This window comes from Tyto alba, unplaced genomic scaffold (genome assembly GCF_018691265.1).
Source record: "Tyto alba isolate M040663 unplaced genomic scaffold, T.alba_DEE_v4.0 Super-Scaffold_7, whole genome shotgun sequence".
NCBI lineage: Eukaryota > Metazoa > Chordata > Aves > Strigiformes > Tytonidae > Tyto > Tyto alba.
The window spans coordinates 19,162,484-19,184,165 of record NW_024881328.1 but is presented as its reverse complement, the minus strand read 5'-3'; the positions used below and the strand labels follow the sequence as shown (position 1 = coordinate 19,184,165).

The 21,682-nt window shown below is 36.8% G+C and overlaps 1 protein-coding gene across 4 annotated transcripts in view; it reads left to right on the top strand.

The window, feature by feature from the left end:
• RBMS1 (RNA binding motif single stranded interacting protein 1) overlaps nt 1-21,682 on the top strand; it is a 148,251-nt gene that overhangs the window by 114,600 nt on the left and 11,969 nt on the right. For 3 of the 4 annotated variants that reach the window (XM_042783821.1, XM_042783820.1, XM_042783823.1), the window contains exons 5-7: nt 9,180-9,337; nt 12,585-12,664; nt 20,942-21,057. In XM_042783821.1, the coding sequence (XP_042639755.1) occupies nt 9,180-9,337; nt 12,585-12,664; nt 20,942-21,057 (354 nt within the window). The remainder of the gene's footprint in view (nt 1-9,179; nt 9,338-12,584; nt 12,665-20,941; nt 21,058-21,682) is intronic. The other variant, XM_042783822.1, reaches the window with a different exon arrangement.

The window sequence follows — 21,682 nt, the reverse complement described above, 5'->3', positions numbered from 1 at the left end:
TGTTCTTTCCAAGATCTGAGTTGGAAGCACTTGGCTAAGATGAAGCCGCTTGGGCAGTGTTCTGCTCTGTGCTGGTTAGCAGTATCTTCTGGTCACTGCTGAAATGGAAATGCCTCCCACTATTCCTGTTGGTCAGATAATGCTGCTAAGAGCTTACATAAGATGATGTTGCATTGCCAGGGGATGGGAGTAGCTTTTGGACAGAAATTTAAAATGGAGGTAATGGGCTATTGCCCCTCTTCTCTTATCCAATTGAGTACTGCCAGTGTTCAGTCTTGTCAGTCATCTTTTCCAGGGTGTACAAGTGGTTGTGGAAAAGGGATCAGGAGGTGATGTGAGCTGTAGTGGTAGCCACCAGCTTGTTTCAGGACCTAGTACAAACCCAGCAGTTTATCTCTTACTCTAGAGATAAGGTATGGAAAGAGCAGATACATGTCTTGCAAGAGTACTGTTGTTTCTAAGCTAGTTAGTAACTGGTGAGTGTCTAATTTTTTTTTTTTTCATTCATTTTAATTTCTCAAAATTTAATTAGTTTATTTTCCTTGCTCTTAGAGGAGTGTTTCGATAAACTAATAATAACAATTTCAAAAGCTCTAATTTTGCAGAGCTGTAGCATTCTTAGCTAAGATTAGTAGTAGTATTGAAAAGTTCTGCCCATTTTCTTTGTTAGAAAAGTTATGGTTGTTGTCACAATAAGTTTTCTGAGAAGTGTGTCTTGTCTCTTCCACCTATCCCACAGGTAAAATCAGTGAGATAACTGTAGGTTTCTAAACTGTTCAACACTGTTCAGAGCAGATAGCAAATGATTTTGTATAGGAAGATAGATGCACACAGAAAATCTATTGCTTTTTGAATGGAGACTTAAAAAAACCTGAGAATCTGTAATGGAAGTTTTAGAGATGGTGAGGTCTAAATGCTGTGGAGATATGAGTCACCTGAATTCTCACAGGTTTTTGACCTTGAACTTTTGAGACATTTGAATCAGTGCTCAGGCAAAGGCCTGTCTCATCAAATGGTATTCACTTGAGTTCAGCTGTAGTTACTGAAATAACTGTGTTTCAGATGATTGGAAAGTTGAATTTAATTCTTATTCTTCTGGTTGTAAACTAATGTGTAAATATAAAAACTAAAAAAGAACTACTGAATAAGAATGGTTAATAAAACCCACAGTTGTTCTCCTCTTTCTATCTAGCAAACTTAAGCCGGGAGAAGGATGATTGTGTTTGCAGCCCAGATAAAGTCAGCTAGAGAATATCTATATTGTACTGACAGCAATGTGGAGATACACAAGTCAGCTAGAATACCAGCCTGGCTGTGGCAGCTCAGAGTTCCAGTGCTAAACAATGTCCTTCCTGGCATGGCAGTGATATCTATATAGCCATAATGTCTAGCTCATGGTAGGTTAACTGATTCCTGAGATAATGTAGTGAAAGGCTTATATCTACTAAAACTATTCTACATACGGAGTTACCATTGTTTGCAAAGAAGCTTGTAATGTACTTTGGGCATCACAAGAAGGATTAACATACGTTCCGGTGTTCTCACAATTGTATTTCAGCCCTGTCCTTAAAATTAGTGCAGTGTCCTCCCTTGAAATGATTTAACCATCCAAGTCCAGCCCAATTGCTATAGACTCAATGAGCCTGATCCTCCAGATTATGTGTTTGAAGACCTTGCCTTCCTTATGTCTCCTCTGTTCTCTCTATTGATCAGATTTTTATTTCTTCCTTATGTACAACTTTCTATAAGATTGTCAAGGTCATTTATAACTTAAACAAGTGATATTCTTTTCCAGTTTGTGTTTTCCTAATTGTTTTTCTACAGAAGCACAAACTTACCTTTAGTAAACATATGCCACTGATAATAGAATCCATGAAAGTAGTTTATGGACGTAGAATATTTCTATTGTCAATGAAACTCATTAATTTGAACCAAGGAATGCTGTTCCATGTTCTAATGTGCTTTTTTTGGGGGAAGACTCACTGTTTATCCATTCAAAGATTTCCCCACACTTGCACATTTTTAGGACCCAGGGCTTAGATTCAAAATGTTATAATTTCTTCCTCCTTAAAATCTTCAGTTCCATTGACACAATTAAGTATGCTCCTGCTTATATTACATTAGCTCTCACATTAACAAATCACTAAATATTTTCAGATATTTTAGGCTTGTGCAAAAAAACAAGTGCCATCTTCAGAATTGTTTCTTACTCCAATTATGTTAGAAGGATGCCTGTGGTGATAATGCAAAGTATGTTGCACCATCATATACGGACTCTTCCACCATTCTTAAGATACAATTTCTGTTTTCTGGAATGATCTGTCAGCCTCAGAGCAACAGACCAAATGCTCTGGAACTCATTATGTGGGAGTGGTTTTTAGTTTGTGATAAATATTAGCGCATTGTCTGAGTTCATGTTGGTCCTTCAGAACTGGAGATTACATGAATTTGTAATCTTTGTATTTTTTACTAATGGTTACAAAGGCAGAACTGTGAAGCTGTCCCCATGTGCAAGTAGCTTTATCTTTCTTTCCAATTACGTTCTTTGCAGGAGCATTTTTTTATATTTGAAACTTACTTTAGGTGACTCTTTTCCCAGACGTATTTGGAAAAGATGAACTGTCACACTATATAAAGTGTGAACTGCACAGCAGGTATGGGCTTTTGGGGAGGGAAAGGCTGCTTAGCCAATTGTCCTCATCTCTGTAACAGAAATTAAGGCGTTTCCACAGCTACTAAACAACATGTATTAAAGGCAGTCTTCCTTTATGTTGCTGATGAAGAACATGGTTTTGAGTTTGCAAAAGTGAGAAACAGCTAACTTTTATGACTTTTAATAACGTACTGCTTTTTGTACTTGTCTTCATTGTGGCAACCTTCTGGAGAACTAAATCAGTTTTCATTCCTACAGAGTAAAGTAAGAAAATAAGTTTAGGTTACCATGGTAGCTAGTGCACTTAATCTAACTAGAGAAGGTGGGCATATTGCAATTTTTTTTTGTTCTGCATCTGGGCTTCTGAGTGCCAAAGAACAGATGATAGGCAAACAGGAGCTAACTCAAGGAGATTTCTACAGCAGTTTTTAGCAACTGTCTTGTAAGAAAAGGGTGTGTTTTACCTAGTTTGTAGTACTTTCTGTAGGCAATAATATTAAATCCTACTGTAATAGCCTAAGTAAATATAATCAATTTTCCTCCTTCTATTCATAAAAGTTCTTAAAAGTCATTATAAAATAAATTGAAAGTAAACCAAATTTTGCTTACCTGGTTGCTAAATGACCATCATTTCAGAAATTACATGTGGATTAAATAAGACAGTTAACCACTTCCCTTGAGTACACAGCTTCAGCCCACAAAAGTCTTATCTCAGTTGCTAAGCAGTGCTGTGGCTTGTTCAGACAAGGGTCCAGTGCCCTGCTAGGAACTGTGGTGGGCTCCTTCAGCTTTCTGTTGAAAACAGTGGCATCCATGAGCAACATGTAGAACTCCAGGGGAGAACCCAGGTGCCCTTCTAGGAAGGGGAAAGCAAGAATGCCCAGGAGTGAAAAGAGAACATATGATTGCAGTGATAGTCTGATTGCAAACTTGAACACAGCACTTACTGTAGTTAAAAATTCCTTTTCATACAGCTCTTACTCCTCTTTTTTCACAGGCATATCTGTATTACATTAATTAAAATGTTTAACTTATTAATCATATATAGTGTTTATGCAATTCTGGAGAACAAGTGAAGATTATGGTAGTGATTTTTCCCCTGAATTGTCTTGTTAACAGTCTGTGGTCAGACAGTATTAAAACTGTGGCTAAAACAGACATATTTCAGTGAGACACAGGCCAATTGTAAATTTTAAAGTAGTTTCTATACAAAAGCAGACAAGCATTTAATCCCTTCCCTATCAGCCAGAGGATCTTCCATGCTGTGAGCAGTGCCTAGTCACATGTTTCTGAATGGCTATCTGTTCGCTCTGACCTTACACAGAACAAGAGAAAACAGATGTCTTACCGTTTTGCCAAGTTTCTTGCTTGCAATTTAGGAACGGTTCCACACGCACAGGGAGGTTTTTGTTAATTACTTTCAGATGATGGTAGAGCGTTTTGCATTATGTAGGACTCCTGATCACCCCTTTCTACAGAAATTAATATTATCAGTTGATTATTCCTATTCTTTTTATGAGAAATACTGTATCTTATAGTCATCTTATTTAGTGCTGTGCTTTTTAGGAATAAGAAGAGCATTAATCTGTGAGAGCACTGTTCTGCATCTTTGTATTATTATGTTCTGCTAGAGAAGTTCTGGAGATGTCGTGAAAGGTGTTTGGTGAGAAAAGACTGATACAAACTTGCTGATGTGACTTGCTAAAAATGACTTCCCAATTTCGTCAGTAATATGGATCCTTACAGTAGCCTGCAAATTCCCTGGCATTGCCCATAACCTGCAAATAGCAAGTATTTTCAGTGTCTTCCGGGACTTGCTAAAGGCTCTGTTAACTGAAGAGACTGCATGAGATCTGAAGACTCTCAAATTAAGCAGTTTTCCAAAATCTTGTAGAATTTAAAAAAAAAAACAATAAAATAATCTCAGTGGTTCAGTGGTTTATATTTAAATGTTAGCTTGCTACCCTGAAGTAGGAAGCTTTCCACTGACTTTAGTAATTATTTTTGATCATTCCCATAAAATGGTACAAATAATTTAAAAATATTTAACATTTCTAAGGTAAAAGCAGCTTATATGATTTAATGGATTTTAAGCACAGGAAAAACCCCTCACTTTGAAAGCACTTAGAACAATTACAGTCTATAGGCAAGGTTTGAGCTGAGTTATGTTTGCAGATATTTTTGCTAGTTTCACCTTTTTTGCCAAATTTCAGAATAAAAATTAGGAACTTAAATATCAAAGGAATATATTTTTCTCTTCTGAAACGGAACTGTAATAACCATATGAATTAAACTATGGTGAGACAGGCTTCAGTAAGGAAGGAAGTCACAGAACTTAATGTATTGAGCTGCTGCTTGCTATAGAGACAGAGGGGCAAATTAAAAAATTTGTGTCTCTTCTAACTTCCTGAATTTTTAACTGTTCAACCATTTTCCTTGCCAAAGAGTTGTGTAAAAGCAAACATCTGTTTGTATGGTGTCTTTTGTGTAAGACAGGATAAAGATGGATAGCGAGTCCTAGTTGTGGTTGCCGTTTGGAAGCCAGCTTGGAAATCCAGCATGTTCTGAGGGAAAGGAAATTACTTACTGCTTATGATCTCCCAAAACATACCCAGATACCTGTTTTAAGGTCTAGTAGTTTTGTGGAGATGACAGAAGCTACATGGTGACTTAAGTAATTAGCAGGAGTTGAGGAGGTGTTTTTGCACGTTAATAGGTATGATTTTTCCACTGCCAAACTGTATAAAATTCCGAATACACTCTATACAGAGTTCAGTCTTGCTTTAAGTCCATCCCAACAGTATTATCTTAGTACTGTAAGAAAGTTCTTTTGAGAACCAATGGCAGGGTTTGTTTATTTGGTTGTGTGTGGTTTTTGTTTTTTTTTTTTGGGTGTGTGTGTTTTTTTTTTTTTTTTTTTTTTTTTTTTTCCCTGCAAAGTGAAGTACTGGCTTAAATTAATGTATCCTGACCTAGTTGAACTCGATGATCCTTATGGGTCCCTTCCAACTTGAGATACTCTGTGATTCTATGATTCGTCCCTACAGTTGATCTGCTGCCACTCCCCAGGGCAGCTGTAGGTTTGTACCGGCAGTGCAGATAAAACCTTGGTGCATTGTGGAATGTGTTTGTTGGCATTTCAACTATTTTCTTCTGGAAGAATTACAAATGAATGAACTTCCAACTCATATTCCAGGATTTCAATGTGACATCCTCTTATGTTGGCTGCTTTTTTTGCTCTTCTTCTCCCATGTCTGCTATCTTTACCAGTTCGAGCTATGGACATATGTAGAAGTGTTTTCAAACATCCCTTTTTCCACTGTGATCAGCATGTCCCATTGAAGGATCAGAAGCAGAAATCACTGGGAATATTCAGGCTGAAATAAACTGTGACATAGAGAAAGGGTCAGGAAAGCAGAAGTAAGTCTCCTTTCCAGTCTCCCATTTAGCACACACCTGACCAAGACTCAATAGTTGCTAATGCAAAATATGTATTGTTTCATGGGCCACAAGTCAGATTTTTCCATCACAAAATGCTCTCAGTTCAGAGAAAGCAATTTCCTTATAACAGTTTCCTCAGATGCACTTTTTTTTTCCTCCATTCCTAGGGGATTTGCAGTGCAGGTTAGTGGTAAAGTCACTAACTTTCAGAGTTTAGTATTCCCTCTCTAACAACATTGTTATGTGACATGTTTTTATGACATGAAGTTTTCACTGCTAGGTGGATAGGTACAAGAATTGAGCTTCTCAGCATGCATGGAGGAAGATCTTCATGTGCTACAGTAACTTGCAGTAGGTCTTTGTGTCCCTTTTGGCAAGGAAAGCTCACGATCTCTCATCCTGAATACAATGCTGGTATAATGCGAAAGTGTGGCAACCCCATAGGCTGGAATAAGAGCCCAAGGGAAGGGGAATGTGATCTCCCCAGTTTCCCAAATAAAACAGATTGATCTGACATTCTACAGTTGACTGAATTTCTTTCTCTATTAGGCACTTCTGAATGTGAGCATTTCTTCTTTGCATGTAAATTACGTTATTTTAGTGTGAACAAAACAGGGACTATTTATCTTTCCGAATGTTGTTAGGCTTTTTAACAAGAACATTTTTATACTATAACTCAGACTTTCTGTTATTATAGAATAAAAACATTAGCAAATTAGATGAAAATATTCAAAGGGTCTGATTTTCCAGATTGTACACTGGTTATTTAGGGAACCTTTTGGATATTTGTGTACAATATATTTTACAGTTTATCATAAAAAGTGAAAAATCCAAAATTGTTCCTTTCAAATACTATTTGGAGTTTCAGGAAATTATGCTATAGCTACAAATGCAGTTTTGTAATGCTCATGGCTGAAACGTCCTATAAAGCTTTTGCTAATAGAGCTCATTAAAGAAGGAAGTAAGCCTACATATCTCAAGGTGCAAAACAAAATTGGCTAATACAATCTAAGTATCAAACTAACTCTGAAAATGTGAAAGCTATCTTCATCTCAGATTCCTACCTGAGAAAATTTGAACTGTGTCAAAGATGTAACTACTGTAACATAGGTTTTTCCCTGATGATTGAACACTGTTCAGCAAGGAGTATTAAGGTCAGCTCTGGCCTCTCAGTGAATCTATTTTCTTGTCTTTGCTTTCTGCTAATTTTTCTAATATGAAAAAGAAGTCAGATATTCTAAGGTAATTTAAATCATAAACTGCTGTGTGTACTGTATAGATTCAGTATTGTTTTGGGAGGGGGGATATTTTTACTGGATAACAAAAGGAAAAACATACATGATAGTCAAATGCCATTTGTAATGGACTGTAAAGGGATTGATGAGGACAGCACTTGAGCACTTGGAAAAGTTTGTGTTCTGTAAGGTATATGGGATTTCAGTGTGGCTGGGAATTAATATCATATAGGTGGCATAGTATACATATCAGGAGGATGTAATGGGAGCACATTTCCCTTTTATAGGTCCTTTGATGCTGAAACTTCTTATAAAAACCTTACAGAAAATTTCAAAACATTAGCCCTTTCTAACTGACTCAGGGTAAAAATGCAAATAGTGAAGGTCTGTAAGAATAGAATTTGCTTCCCCATTTTTAAGTTTCATTAGTTTTTGAAACAAGATAGTTCATTTATTTGCCCAAAAGGTGCGACCTCCCTCCCCAGCCCCAACTATTTTTCTTTTTTTTTGTCCTAGGAAAAAGTAACCCCAACTGAGAGGTGATATCCAGGATATCAAGTTATTAAATTATACAATTGCTACCAAAGGTACTGAGATATTGTTAATATAAGGGCATTTTAAGGACAAATTGATGCCTAATCTGCATAAGAAGGTATCACCACCCATACAGCTATAATCGCTTTAATAAACACTTTAATTCCAGTAAGCAGTGTTGTGGTTTTCTTTTTGTTGTTGTTGTTTTTTGATTTGATTCAAACTTCCCTAAGCCAGTTAGCCCACTTACATAGCATGAAAGTATGCTGAGGACTATGCCAACAAAATTGTATTTGTTTCAGATCATACAATTCCTAATGACAAAGTTCTTCTGAATACAATGTATCCTGCAGAGACTTAAATCTATACAGGGAGCCGCAATGATGACATCAAGGTCTTGCACAACTGTAAGGGCCAAGTGCTATAGATCTGTGTAGATTAAGAATGTATTTCATCATGGAGCATGGCTGGCAATTAGCATTATGAGAGATGCTCCCTAACCACAGCTGGAGAATCTGTAGACAAACACTGGAAATGATGAATTTCAACAAATATATTTATTTGAGATGGAATTTCATGGTAAATGCATGGATCACACAAAGTAGATAGCCTAAGGTCAGGAGAATGGCAAAGACGTGACTACATTTGTCTCTTCCCTAATTGCTCATCTCAGTTGCCTTTGTCATTTTTGTTTGTTTCTAGAGACAGTTTTTGGAAGACTTTTGTATTGTCTGAATGCATAATTTAGAAGTTAAGTGAAAACTCAAAAACATAGATGTGTGGGAGAAGATGGCAGTGTCCCACTCATTTCTGTGTGTATCAGCCTATTCTTATGGTAATATTTTGGCAATGTGCATACTCTTAAACACATTGTTTCCTTTTTCCCCTGTATTATTTTCAAATTGTCATTCCAATCTTTTCTCTTATTAACTGACATCTGTCTTTTTTTAGCTCTTTTTAGCAGTCTTGTGTTTCCTTGTCTGCTTTCTTTCCTTTATCTTGTTTGTGCCTTTTTTTCTTTCAGAAAAATCTGAAACATGAAGTTGTAATACGGACTATAAACTGGTCAATTATTCACTTTTATCTCCACTCAGAAATGTTGTTGTCAGCAGTAATAGGAGGAGGAGACCTTTTTTAGGAATGCTGTATACAGTGACAGAAGATGGAGGTCACTAAAACTAAGGAAGAGCAGCCTTTAGGAAGGGACCTGAGAAGTAAAAATCTGTACCAGTAGTTAGATTCAATTGTTATATTTTATATTCAAAATGTCTTTCCAGTGGCAACAACAATAACAATTGTTTTTAATTCTCTTTCAGCAACAAGAACAAGACCCAACTAACTTATACATTTCTAATTTGCCGCTATCAATGGATGAGCAGGAGCTTGAGAACATGCTGAAGCCATTTGGGCAGGTTATCTCCACAAGAATACTGCGGGACTCAAGTGGGACAAGCCGTGGTGTTGGCTTTGCAAGGTACTTCAGCGCTGTTAGCCTTGCTGGCAGCTTTTTTCCTTTTTTGAAAAGGCAGAAATAGGAGGAAAAGGCAGAAATAGTTAAAAAATTACCAAGCTTTTAAAGAAGAAGGACATCTAGATGGAGATACCAGCAGGGTTTTGTTAATTCTTCCTTTGATAAAGCAAATATGGCTGTGTCCCGTCTCACTTTGATGGCTAAAGCTGAATCTATTGCTCTTATTGGACAACTATCTAGATTGAGTTCACTCTCCACTTCATCCTCTTCTCTGTACTTCTCCTTTCTCCTCTGTCCCTGGGCCAGTAAGCAAGAGTTATGCTGTGCTTCACAGAGACTTCTCCTGTGCCTTTTCTGACTTTTGAGGTTTGAATTCAAGACAACACCATAAGGAAGAAACCCTTCTCCCCACCCCTGTCCCTCTCCCCGCCTCCACCTCTATTTTTTTTTTTTTTTTTTTTTTCTTCATTAGTTCCTTTGAGAAAATCAACTTGTCATTGCCCTTTGAACATCAGCCCTTTGAATTTTCTGGCTCATTAACATGTTGTCATCTGGGAAAGAAAATATTTTTATTCATTTACAGTAAATTTCACCTTAAAATATTTGACACCTCAGTCAAATATCTCTCCCAAATCAACAAGAACAAATATTTTCCATAAATTAATAGATACCTCCCAAATAATCTGTACACGAGTCTACTTTTTCTCTATTTAATTCACCTATTTGTTCTGCGGTGTTTTCATCAAAGTCTTTCTGTGCCTTTCTAATATTTTTCTATCTTTTGTTAAGTTCTGCTTTAAACCTAGTATGGCAATCAAAATTTGGAGGCTTTAGATTGGAGATTTCTATAATCAAAAATAGGGGCATGCTTTGGGCAAAGGATTGAGATTCTCAAAATATGTTGTAGAATCTCTGTCAGCAGTCAAATTCCAGTAATTCAGATGTTCAGCCAATATTACAATAGTTCTGTATTTGAACAAACAGTAGAATCTAAAATTAGTTCACAGAAAAAAATGAACAAATTATACCTCTTGATGAAGCCAAAATTTTTAAGGATTGGTTTCCCTGTGAGTTGGCTATGGTAGTTAACAGCACTGTGATTTTTATTTTTCTGTTTTTAAATCTCCTCCCCACCCCCAATTTATTTGTTTGGCAGACCGTCCAGTTTCAAGAAGATACAAAGGAACAAATTTAGAAACAATGAGATGAAATGCCTTTATTTAAGAGTGCAAAGCCAGCAATTTTGGTTTCTACCAAAATTTCTTACTTCCCCCTTTAAATAAATCAAGAAGTATTTGTGATATTTTTTTGATGTAAATTTAATTGGTATTTTTTTTTTTCGTTCATACACTTGTATTTTTTTCATATAAGCCTATGCGTAAGTATTTGAATGTGGACTCCATACAAGTATACACAGAATGTGTATATGTGTCTTTGGATGATGTACAAAGCAATATATATCCAAAAGTTATATTTTCTGATTTTGAAAAATATACTTGCTTAAATGCAGCTTTCACTTTTTGGTACTATGAAGGCCAGAGTCCAGTAACACCCAAGCTAAAATTCAGTAGACATTATGAATGCTTACCAACTTTACCTTGAAACAGTGATATTTTAAGAATACTTTTATTCTAGTATAGCCAGAAGAGTTTTAGAATTGTATGTAAAGGTCCAAAAGACTTGTATGTGTCCAAAACCTCGTTTGTATTGAGGACATTAAAAGAGATTAGTTTAAAGTAAGTATTTTCTCAATAGGTTCTCCGTTATACATTATATGTTTTGTACATATACATAAACATGAAGTTATTTTTATATACATGTTTATTTATACACATACATATATTATACATAATTTATAGAATAAGCTATTGCTGTCATATCTAATCAGAATTTATCCCCTTCTGCAAGGTAGGTATTGGAACATTTTTGGATAAATATTAGCTAGTTAAAGTTGCCCAAGAAACATGTAGACATGAAATAAATATTTTCATTTCTTGCCTTTGGGAACATTTTATTAGGTTAATAAGGGATAATGTATTTTATCAAGTCCAGACTTGAGTGTTAAACTAAAGTATATTGTTTGTTTCATGTGAGAAAAAAAAAACCAACTGGATTTCTTTGATGCAGATCCAACAATCCAGAACTTCTGAAAATTCTCTAGAAGGTATTTTTGAAACCATGAGGAAAAGTTCTTGTTCAGTCTGGCATTTTCATGATTTTGGTTGCTGTCTGTGACTATATTTTGTCAATCTGTGCAGAAAGGCTATTTGAATTAAGAGGGTGCCAAGACGTAGTCATTTTTAGTACTGCTTCTTTGCTGCTGAGGCCATTGGCCCAATTTGTAGTTCTGAATTACAGAATGTAATGAACAAATACAAATAAAATCTCTGTTCAGCTTCATCCAAACATAATTTTGCAGGCAGCCGCAAAATATATTCTTCTTTTAAAATGAGTTTTGTTATACTTGCATGTCTCAGTCATCCATTGCAACTTAGTCCAAGCTGGCAGTTAGGACTGACACATCTGCATTGCAATATAAGGCTGTACCTGAAACCTACAGAGCCACTCCCAGATTAGTGCTAGCTCACCAGTAGTCCACCCAGTCTGTTAAGTCTAGTTTTGACAACATAAGTGCACAAACCCGTTCAGGATGCTGGATAAATTCTCAGTAGCTGCCACAGCTATTCTGTTATTGGTTTCTGTTTTGAAGGTAACCTGGAAACAATTAAATAAGAGATAGGTACATCATTTAGTTGGGACGATATGTATAAGCTAAAAGCTGCAAAGACAGTTTGGGTCATGTGGTCTGGCATGTTTATATTTTAGTTTATTACTCTTAACCTGTACAGACGCTTCAGAATCCTCTATCAAAAGCGACATTAACATTTCTTGTATGCTTCATGGATACTAGGGATTCAGTTATGAATGACTGTGGATCAGTCTTTCTGCTTCCTTCAAGACAGCATAGGTACTTTGTATTATAGCTGTTCTGCATAATTTCTAACTAAATAAGGGTATTGTGTTTGCAGTTTGGCACTGGTTTTGGCCTCAGGACGTGTAAAATGTCAACTGAGTTTAGTTTTACCTTTCTGAAGTTGTGTGTTCTCAGAAAACATCTCTGTTGCTCACACACAGGAAAGTAAGCCACAAAAGTGAAGTGAGAAAAATCCAGAAATGTGATTTAAAAAATCACAAACATGGGAATCTGGATGCATGTTTAATTTATGTAAATTATTCTTTATTTTCTTAGGATGGAGTCAACAGAAAAATGTGAAGCAGTGATTGCTCATTTTAATGGAAAATTCATAAAGACACCAGCAGGAGTTTCTGGTATGTTGCATGTATTTCTAACAAGATGTATGAATGGGTTGCTGCTTACATAGTGGAAGCCAGTTACACTGATTGTTGTATCTGGCTTCTCATTCAGAGGCAGGCTTATTAAAATTAAACTGTGTCTTGTTGGATGACTGTAATACTTGCTCACTTGGAACACAGTGTATCACTTTCCTACTGTAAACCTTTTCTAGGAATCTAGTAGTGTTCTCTCCTAGCAAACAGACAAGCGGCTAAAATGCCTTAAGCTAGCTATGCACAAATTTACATCCCACATAATCCCAGTTGAAATCAGGAGACAAGTATGTGCTGTATATGTATCAGAACAGAATTTGGCTGATTGTCCACAGACGGTTTTTTGAGAGGCAAAAAATAGACTACTTTTGCCATCTGTTGATGATTTTTTCAAAGTAATTTTCAAAAAAAGGTTTGATTAGAAAATAATAGATTCTGCATCAGTTCCTTAATGCCAGGCACTTTCTTTCATTGGGGAGCTGTGACTTTCAAGTCAACATATGTTTTGAGGTTCTTCAGGAAGATGGAAGGAGGTCAATGAACAATGCTGCATCTAGAAATATTGTGCAAGGCAAAATGCAGAGAAGCTACATAGTGCGCTTTTATTGTCACACCAAGTTCCTCATTGGATTGCCTGCTCTGTCAGCACTGTTTCTAAGAGGCAAAATGTATATTCTATAAACACTTAAAAATAAGGAAAGGAAATTCAGAGCAGTGGAGTAAAATATAGGACAATAAAGGAGGAAAGAATACATGCCTGACATTCCAGGCAGCTTTCAGTAATCATTTTATTGAGAACCCTAAGTGAAAATTTTACAGATTACATTGTTGATGTGCTTGCTGAAGCCACCTTTACCCTGCTCATTAAATGTTCTCTGCAGCCAGACCCTGACACTGAGGAGGAGGAAAGCAGCCCTCAGCAGGCAGACAAGAACGTGACTTGTTTAGTAGAACTACATACATGCCTCAACCCTGAAAGATTACTCCAGTTTGAGGCAGTCTGTGCTGCAGTAGGGATGGAAAGCTACTTCAGAGCACAGGAAACCACTCCCTTCACCAACACTAATCTAATACAGGGTTTTGACTTTCCTGGCTTGGCTTTTGCAGACCCTTTGTATTGGGATTGATTGCTGAAATTATTTAGTTAAAACTCTGTTATACGTAGGGGCTGTAACATTTATTTTTCTATTTCATATATTTAGCAATCTGTGGTTTATGACATGGAAAATCCCTTTAGGGGCAAGGAGATCATGGAACGATTTTCTCTGAATGCTGACGGCTCTGATCCACCCTCCGTGATTAGTTTTATAGTGCTGCTATGTCTTAGACATAAATAAGAGTAAAAAGTATGGAGAGACCAAGAGTTCAAATTAACATCTAAGGGTTTCTATCCAATTAGAGCTAGTAAAAAACTGTAACAGAACCTCCTATTAGTGCTTTTTAGTTTGCTCAGATTTATTTTCACTTGTGTTATCCTTTTCTCAATGAATGAGCCATCAGGTACATCAGTGCTAATCATACTCTGTCCCTGGTGGACTGTTGCTGAAGTTGGAGTTGCACCTTTATATGATCAGGTTCAACCAGGTACAAATAGAAGGTTGGTGCATGGAATTGCAGGAATGATTTCTGCAGTGTGGAGGAAAACATTTACCAGAAAAGTGTGATTAATTAGGGACAAGAAATTTGCACAGAACTGGTTACTGTCAGAAAGTGGAAACTAAGAGGGGTCTCAAGATGTATTCCATCGCAGGGACTTTGTCTTCTAACGCTTACTTGGCAGTCGTCTAGGCTCTCTGTCTACTATAGGCAGAGAAGCACATACCTCCAGAGGCTGATGTATCTTTGCTGTCAGCTCTCCTTGCGGTTACAAAGACTGTCTAGTTGAGTCAGTGAGAAATAGATAACTCCAAATGTCTGAAAGTCAGGTAGGTGAGACAAATCGCACCCTCCATGACACTGAAAAATGTGATAAATAGTTAGGTTCATAAGGGAATTGTGAGACCCTTGTTTATTAAATTTTGTTGTACAGGATACAGCCCCAATGCTTCCATGCTGGTGCTATGACGTTGTATTGCCCCTTGAAAAGGTTTTTCTGGACTTCAAATTCTTCCTGGAGTTCCTCACCACATAGCAAGCACATATCCAATACTGCAATCTTATTAAAGGATGCAGTTTATGCATAATAGTATGCTGTAGTCTGCCAAAAAGTGGGGCAGAGTCATGGGGCAACTGTGGTCTTGGACTACCTGCACAGAGAAAAGTGGATGTAGTGGGAAAGCTCATGGACAAACAAAGGTTAGGAAAATGTTTTGAAATAGATTAGCATCCTTTGGGGTTACAGAGGAGCAAGTTCAAAGACACGCAAAATAAAATTGTAGAACTGGAACTATGTTTAAAATAAAACATTGTGTCCTAGAAACTTGGCTAAAATCAGCAAAGGGAGCTGGCTATAAAAACACTGTTATCAGGATGAGGAGGGTAGGAGAGATGGGCCTGTAATGAAATAGGTGTGGGAGGAAGAACATCTGTTCAACAAAAACATGCTTTCATAATACAGCCTTGTTATTTTAACTAACTTTGGGTTTAAATGGAAGAATGGGTTAAACACAGTTATAGGAAGCATAGGTGAAAACTCCTCAAGCATGAGAATACAGAACAGAAAAACCTCTGAGAATCTGAGGGCCAAGGGTAGCACAAGATGGTCACAAAAGCACTGAGTGATACTGAACAAGCTGAACCCAGATGTAACAAGCTATTCAGGCTCTATTTCCATGCTCCATATTGGCTTAATTAAATATATTCAATGTTTAGTGTGTCTTTCTTTGCCTTCAGTGAGGAAGAATGGAAGTTAGCTCAGAGAGCAATTTCAAATGCACTGCAGGTTGGTATAATCCTAAAAGTCCTAGGAGTGATGTATTAGTTTCACCATTTGTTCTAGTTGGGGTTTTTACTTTTGTTACATAAGTTATTGTGATAGTTTGTTCTGTTTTATGGACTATGACTTTCTGTCCATTTCTCTCAGAACTTTTGTTTTTCATTCTCTTCTCAATTGTGTATGTATTACATGACTGCTAGAATCTTGAAATAACTTTTGCATTTAGTTCTACTTTTCTCTTTAAAGAACTATTGTTTTCAATAGTGAATAACATGAGCTTTAAAGCTTTTCTGTTCTCCTGTGAAGTGTGAACCTCATGACATGAATTGGAGGAAATGGAGACTAAACTAGTATAAGAAGCCAGGACATAGCAGATGCGTAGTGGGGACCGAACAGCATACTTGGCCTCCCTCCCCTAAAGATGATACTTAATGTTCGCTGTCTTTTTGTCTTGTGTTGGACCCATAAAGATTGCAGAAATTATCTGCTGGGCAAAATAATTAAAGTCATCTCCTCCCTATCACATCAGTATGTAGCTATATGAAGATACAGGAGAACAATAATATAAATAGTTACATAAAGCAGTTGTGCTATAGAATATGTTAGGTATGTGTAAGTCTGAGTGTCTTTGTCTCTCTTACATTTGAAATGAAAAACATAGAAGTTAAAAAGCTACAAAAGGTTTATGCCTGTTGTATAAGATTTATGGATTATTTAATACTTCTTTTACTGAAGAATAACTTAGGTGATTTTGGTTTAATGCATATAAGGTAGAGAGTATTTTTGCTGAGCAGCCTGTACCATTTTTGTATCAGGAATGGTGGGTTACAGTGATGACCTAAAAATCATAGCTTATCCGTGAGTCACCCTCCTCTTCCTACTTATGGTAAAAATATTGGTCATTCAGATTCTGTTTAAGGGAGGAAACTGAAGTCAGGTGTGAGAGCCCTGCTCCTGCCTGAGCTCTTGACTGTAGGCTAGGAAGAGGTCCACCAAATATGGTAGATACTACTGTTTGAAATTATTCTGATCTTGAACATTTTTCTAGTGCAGGAGATGAGTGAAAATGGAGCCTTGAAGTAGTTATCTTGTGGCAGTCATTTTTGATCTTCATCTGTTTGCTTACATTTACAAAGTATCCAGCACTGTATATCTCTATATAGTGAATTTAAGCCACTTGACCATAAACCCTCATTTCTTAGTTATCTTTCACAGATCCTTTAGAAATAATCCATGAACCACAGTCTGAAAACCACTGCTATAGGGTATCAAGAGGTTACAGTGCTGGTGTTACTCCCGATTGTCACACTGAAGGCAGAGGAACCACGATTTTACACATTTGATCAAAGATCAGAAGCTTTTACTACTTTAACTCTCACAGTTTGTAATTGCTGCTTAGTTTTAAAAAGCAACATTGCAATAGAAAACTACTACTTAAAATCACTCAAAATATACTCCTGTGACAAATTATTAAACTTTGTGTAAATTATTAAAGAAATGTAACGCTGAGCACTGCGTTTAAGTGCAGATTAGGATGGTCAATAGTATATATTAATTTCTCTTTTAACATACAAAGCTACTGAGATCTTGTGTTCTTTTTTAATTCTCACAGCTTTTGGCAAAAGTTTCTAGCTGTACAGGCTTGCTCTATCATTAAAGTGATGTTTTCATGTCAGAATTAATTAGTCCCATATGCTTTATCACTAGAAAATAATCAATGAAAATCACTAAAAGATGCAGTTTAATTGAAAACCGATTAAAACAATAGTATTTTAAACCTGTTTTGTTGTATTTTTTTAATACCCAAAAGCAGGGTTTGTTGAAAAGTTGGTAAGGTTAGCATGTAAAGTCAAGGGTGTAAACACAAAGTCCAACTATAGTATCACCTGGTATGTATTTGGATAGACCCTGAACAAATGAAGACTGGATTCTAATGTACACATGTGCACAATGTGTGTACGACAAGGAAGTATTTACTCTTTGGACTAATATTGCATTCGCATCTTTCTTCTGTAAAACCATTAGCCCTGGAGGAGAGTGATTCAGGGCAGGAGGAGATGGTCAGCACTTTCCACATCCAGGTTTTAAAGCACTGACTGGCTGTTAAAGCACAGGAAGGGTCGTGGTTACAGAACACCTCCATAGCAGCAGCTTGGCAGACATCTACAAACCAGTGAGAGTGTCTGTTGGGTTTCAGCATCAGTAGAGTGGGCACTTGAAATGTGGTGTCTTAGCTGCAGAAGCAGAAGTCTGCTGTCATAGCCTTTTACATCAGCTATCTCTTAGCTGTGAATGCAAGTCCAGATATTTATAGTGTGCCTCTCTGTCTTGCACATACAGACAAGTCACTGAATGATTAATGATCCCCTTCATCACTGGGCCTGCACACTTCCCAGCAATTAAACAATAAAAATGACTCTCCCTTCCTTCCTGGTCCACAAGAAAGATTGCTTGACTGGTCTGTAGGGCTTGTTGGAGTTTTTTAGTTTTATATATAACTATTATATATGTGTTTGTATGTGAAAGAGAGAGAATATCTTACATATTTGTGAAAAAAATGAGGAAAGGTAAATTGAACAAATACATTTCAAGTTTAATTTTGAAGAGAGAAAGGGCTATATTTATTCTTTGGTGGGAGGAAGATTAATACATTATATTGGCTCCCATGAAGGTTTATCTCCTACTCATGTCCTTCCCTATGGACATCAGTTGTTGTGTTCTTGAGCACAGTAGTACTCAGGTCACACGTATGGAAAAGCAGCCACAAATTAGTTAAGTTTTCAGTTACAGCAGTCCCCACTATCAGTGTTCAGATCCTGAACTGGAATCAGGGAATGCAAATGCTATAGAGCCTTCTCACACCAGTATGGTATTAAATAGATGGTCTGCTTCATTTTTTTTTTATAACATGAGTTGGAGCTTTCACATCATTTGGCTTCATTTATGGTCATGGTGAGGAGCAAGAGAAGCTGGAAGGTCAGAAAAACATGAGACAGTGTGGGAAATATAGGCACAAATAATGCGTTCAGAAAAGTTTTGTACAATTTGCTATGAGGGTTTTTAAGGAAAGCATAATGCAGCTTTAAATATTTACTACCTGTGAGTGCTATAATACAGAATTACAATGCTAGAAAGCTTTAGGTATTTTCTGATGTGTTTATAAGCCGTTCTCATGCCAGTTTCTTTTGACCTCATTCAGAAATTTATCGTGTATTTTGGAAGTCACAATGCTTTCCACAATACTAGATGGTTTGAAATAATTTAAAAGTAGCCAGAGATACTCATCTTGGGGAAGAGCTTTTTTCATTTAAGGCAGTTAACTCTGGTATTTGGATCTCAGCTTTTCCTTTCTGATAGATTTTCCCCCACCCCACTGTGTAAAATCAGAGTCAAAATAAATCCAGACCAGAACCTGACAATTTTACCCATTTTGACTAACATCATCTGAGATTAACTCTTATTTCAACAGAACCGTAGTGGATTAAAATGCTGTGTGATATGACCAAGGTTATTTGGATCTAGATTTTATAAAGTAACATCAAATTATCATTTAACATATTGATATAGTACCCTTTTGTCCCAAATATACCAAGACAGAAGTTGCTTCTCATGATAGAAGACCCCAAAGCAAAACTCACTTCAGGGAATGCCAAAAATCCCCTCAGGAATGCAAGATTTTGAAGACAATTTTTTCCAGTTCCTGTCTCCTACTTCAGGGTTTCTGTTATTTCTTTGTGCATTTACTGCACTGTCCATAAATCTCCAATACTTTTTCTAGTGTCCAGCCTAACCTCCCCCTGGTTTATTTTATGATTATAGGATTTTGATTACCATTCTCTGTAGGATAATACATTTTAAATTAATTCAGTTGTCATGTTTAGTAGTAAAGTCTGACTCTCTGATGTAAAAGTTATTTGACCAATGAATAACAGCTTGTGGGTAAGAGTGCTGGAAATCTCTGATGCATGTTTGGTCAACATTGGAGATGAGACAGGGAACCACATACCAATTCTGTCTCCCAGACCATCCATCTTTTATAGAGAAGGCTGTGAAAAGATGTATCATGAAAGAAGTGGTATTTTCCCAGTAGAACCAGAGCTAGCATTTAAGGTATACCGTCCAAAGCCAGGGATGACTTGGCCATTAGTGCTAGATTTGTAACAAAGTTTGAAAAGTCAACTCTTTGCCAGGTTATAAGTCTCTGAGGTTTTCAATACCAATCATCTTTTTTAAATGCAGACAGAGTGGAGAGCACATCATCACTGGCCATGGTTATACTAAAAGATTTTGTTGTGTGATACAGATAAGATAAAATTTTTCTTGGGGTTGTTTTTTTGTGGGTGGCCCTCCCACCCCATGTGTTTACTCTGCATTTGGAAACTTGCACGTTTTCAGATCCAGCCCTGTCTCATGAAGGTGTTTCCAAACAGAGAATGACTGGAGGAGTGTCATGGTAAAGCTTAGACAGCTCATGTGTCAGGAATTGCTGGCAGAGAAGTGCTCACATCCAAGTCATAACCGTGCTTCCACCCTGTGATTAGGGAGGGTGTGGTGTGATGTAGCAGAGCTGTGCTTCAACACTTGGAGACTAGTGCAGTTTAAGCTAGTAACAGGGAAAGAATATTATGCGAACTTTTTTTTTTTTTTTGCTTCAATTTTGACATTAAAAAATCAAAGTTGTGGTTGGGATTACGTTATGCAAAAAGTAAAATAAAATAAAATGAAAAAGTATAGCAATACCATTTCATGACATCATGCAAAAAACAAGATAGAAGAAAAATCTTGAATTTCTGGTTGCATTTTGTGCTCTTTATAGAGAGGAGATAAAAAGGGAATGGACAGTTGTGGCATTTTCTCAGTGCAAGGTGGCAGGAGATGAAGGTACCCACTCCACCCTGCTGCTTAGAGGAAGTGGCGGTACTGTGCCAGCTCTTCTGGCTGTTCTGGATGAGCAGAGCAGTGTAAGTTTTGGGATATTACTGAAACCTCCAAGGGGGGGTGGGGCATATATTAAAGGCCTTTGGCCAGATTTATTCTCCACCCTCCTTAGATGTACCTCCTAAGAGGCAAAGCTCATAATTCAGATGGCCGTTCTCATTCATCTGCAGACCAACAGACACATACTCAGGATATACAGACCATTTTTCTTTCTAACAGGTTATAGAGCAGTAGTTTAAAATCAAATATATAAGGCATTTCAGATGCTCTCTTTATGCATGGCAGCTATCTTTGTGCTATGCAGAACAGTCATTGATGCTGTAGTATGAATCCATCTTCTTTAACCGTCGTACTGGGAATATAACTTAAAAACCATACCTTATTTGGAGCACTGAACACCTGTATGAAGAATGCTACTTCAACTAATATTCCTTCTTTCTTCTCAGTTCCTGCAGAACCTTTATTGTGCAAATTTGCTGATGGAGGACAGAAAAAGAGACAGAATCAGAATAAATATATACAGAATGGAAGAGCGTGGCACAGAGAAGGCGAGGTGAGACTTGTAAGTCCTCCCTTCAAGCTTTAGTGTGGGTGTACAATAATGAATACTTATGAAAATGATAGGCATTGAGACTTCTTGGCTTGGCTTTGGCATATTAAAAATGTGCAAGCAACTCTTACCTGACAGTTTGCAGCCCTATAAAATACTTAACTGTCTTTTTTAAGAGGAAAAAAGGCAAAATGTGAAACACTAAATCCTACTTCATTAAAGTGAACAATAAAATCTCCTTCAACTTGGTCAGGAAAATGCCCAAGATATTTCTCACATTATAAAACTACCTGAAGCACAACTTTATTTACATGTCGTAAATAATCCTTTAATTTATGCAGGACTGAAATTCTCATCGCTTTCATAGATTAAAACAGTATAACAATGCAGTGCAGTGTTAAATTTTTTTAGTCACAGCTTTTTAAATCTTTAATGTTCAAGATAGTTTCATAGGCTTACTGTGGTTAGCAAGCCTAGACACCTCATTTATATGAGACAAAATTCAAATGTGTCTTCTGAAAAATAGCACTTTCCATTCATTCTCGTAGTTAATATATTATAGGCAACACCCTAACATAATCATCTTCATGCTTTGCCTCTTGCACACACATATGTTTTTCTTAGCTAGGTATTTTGT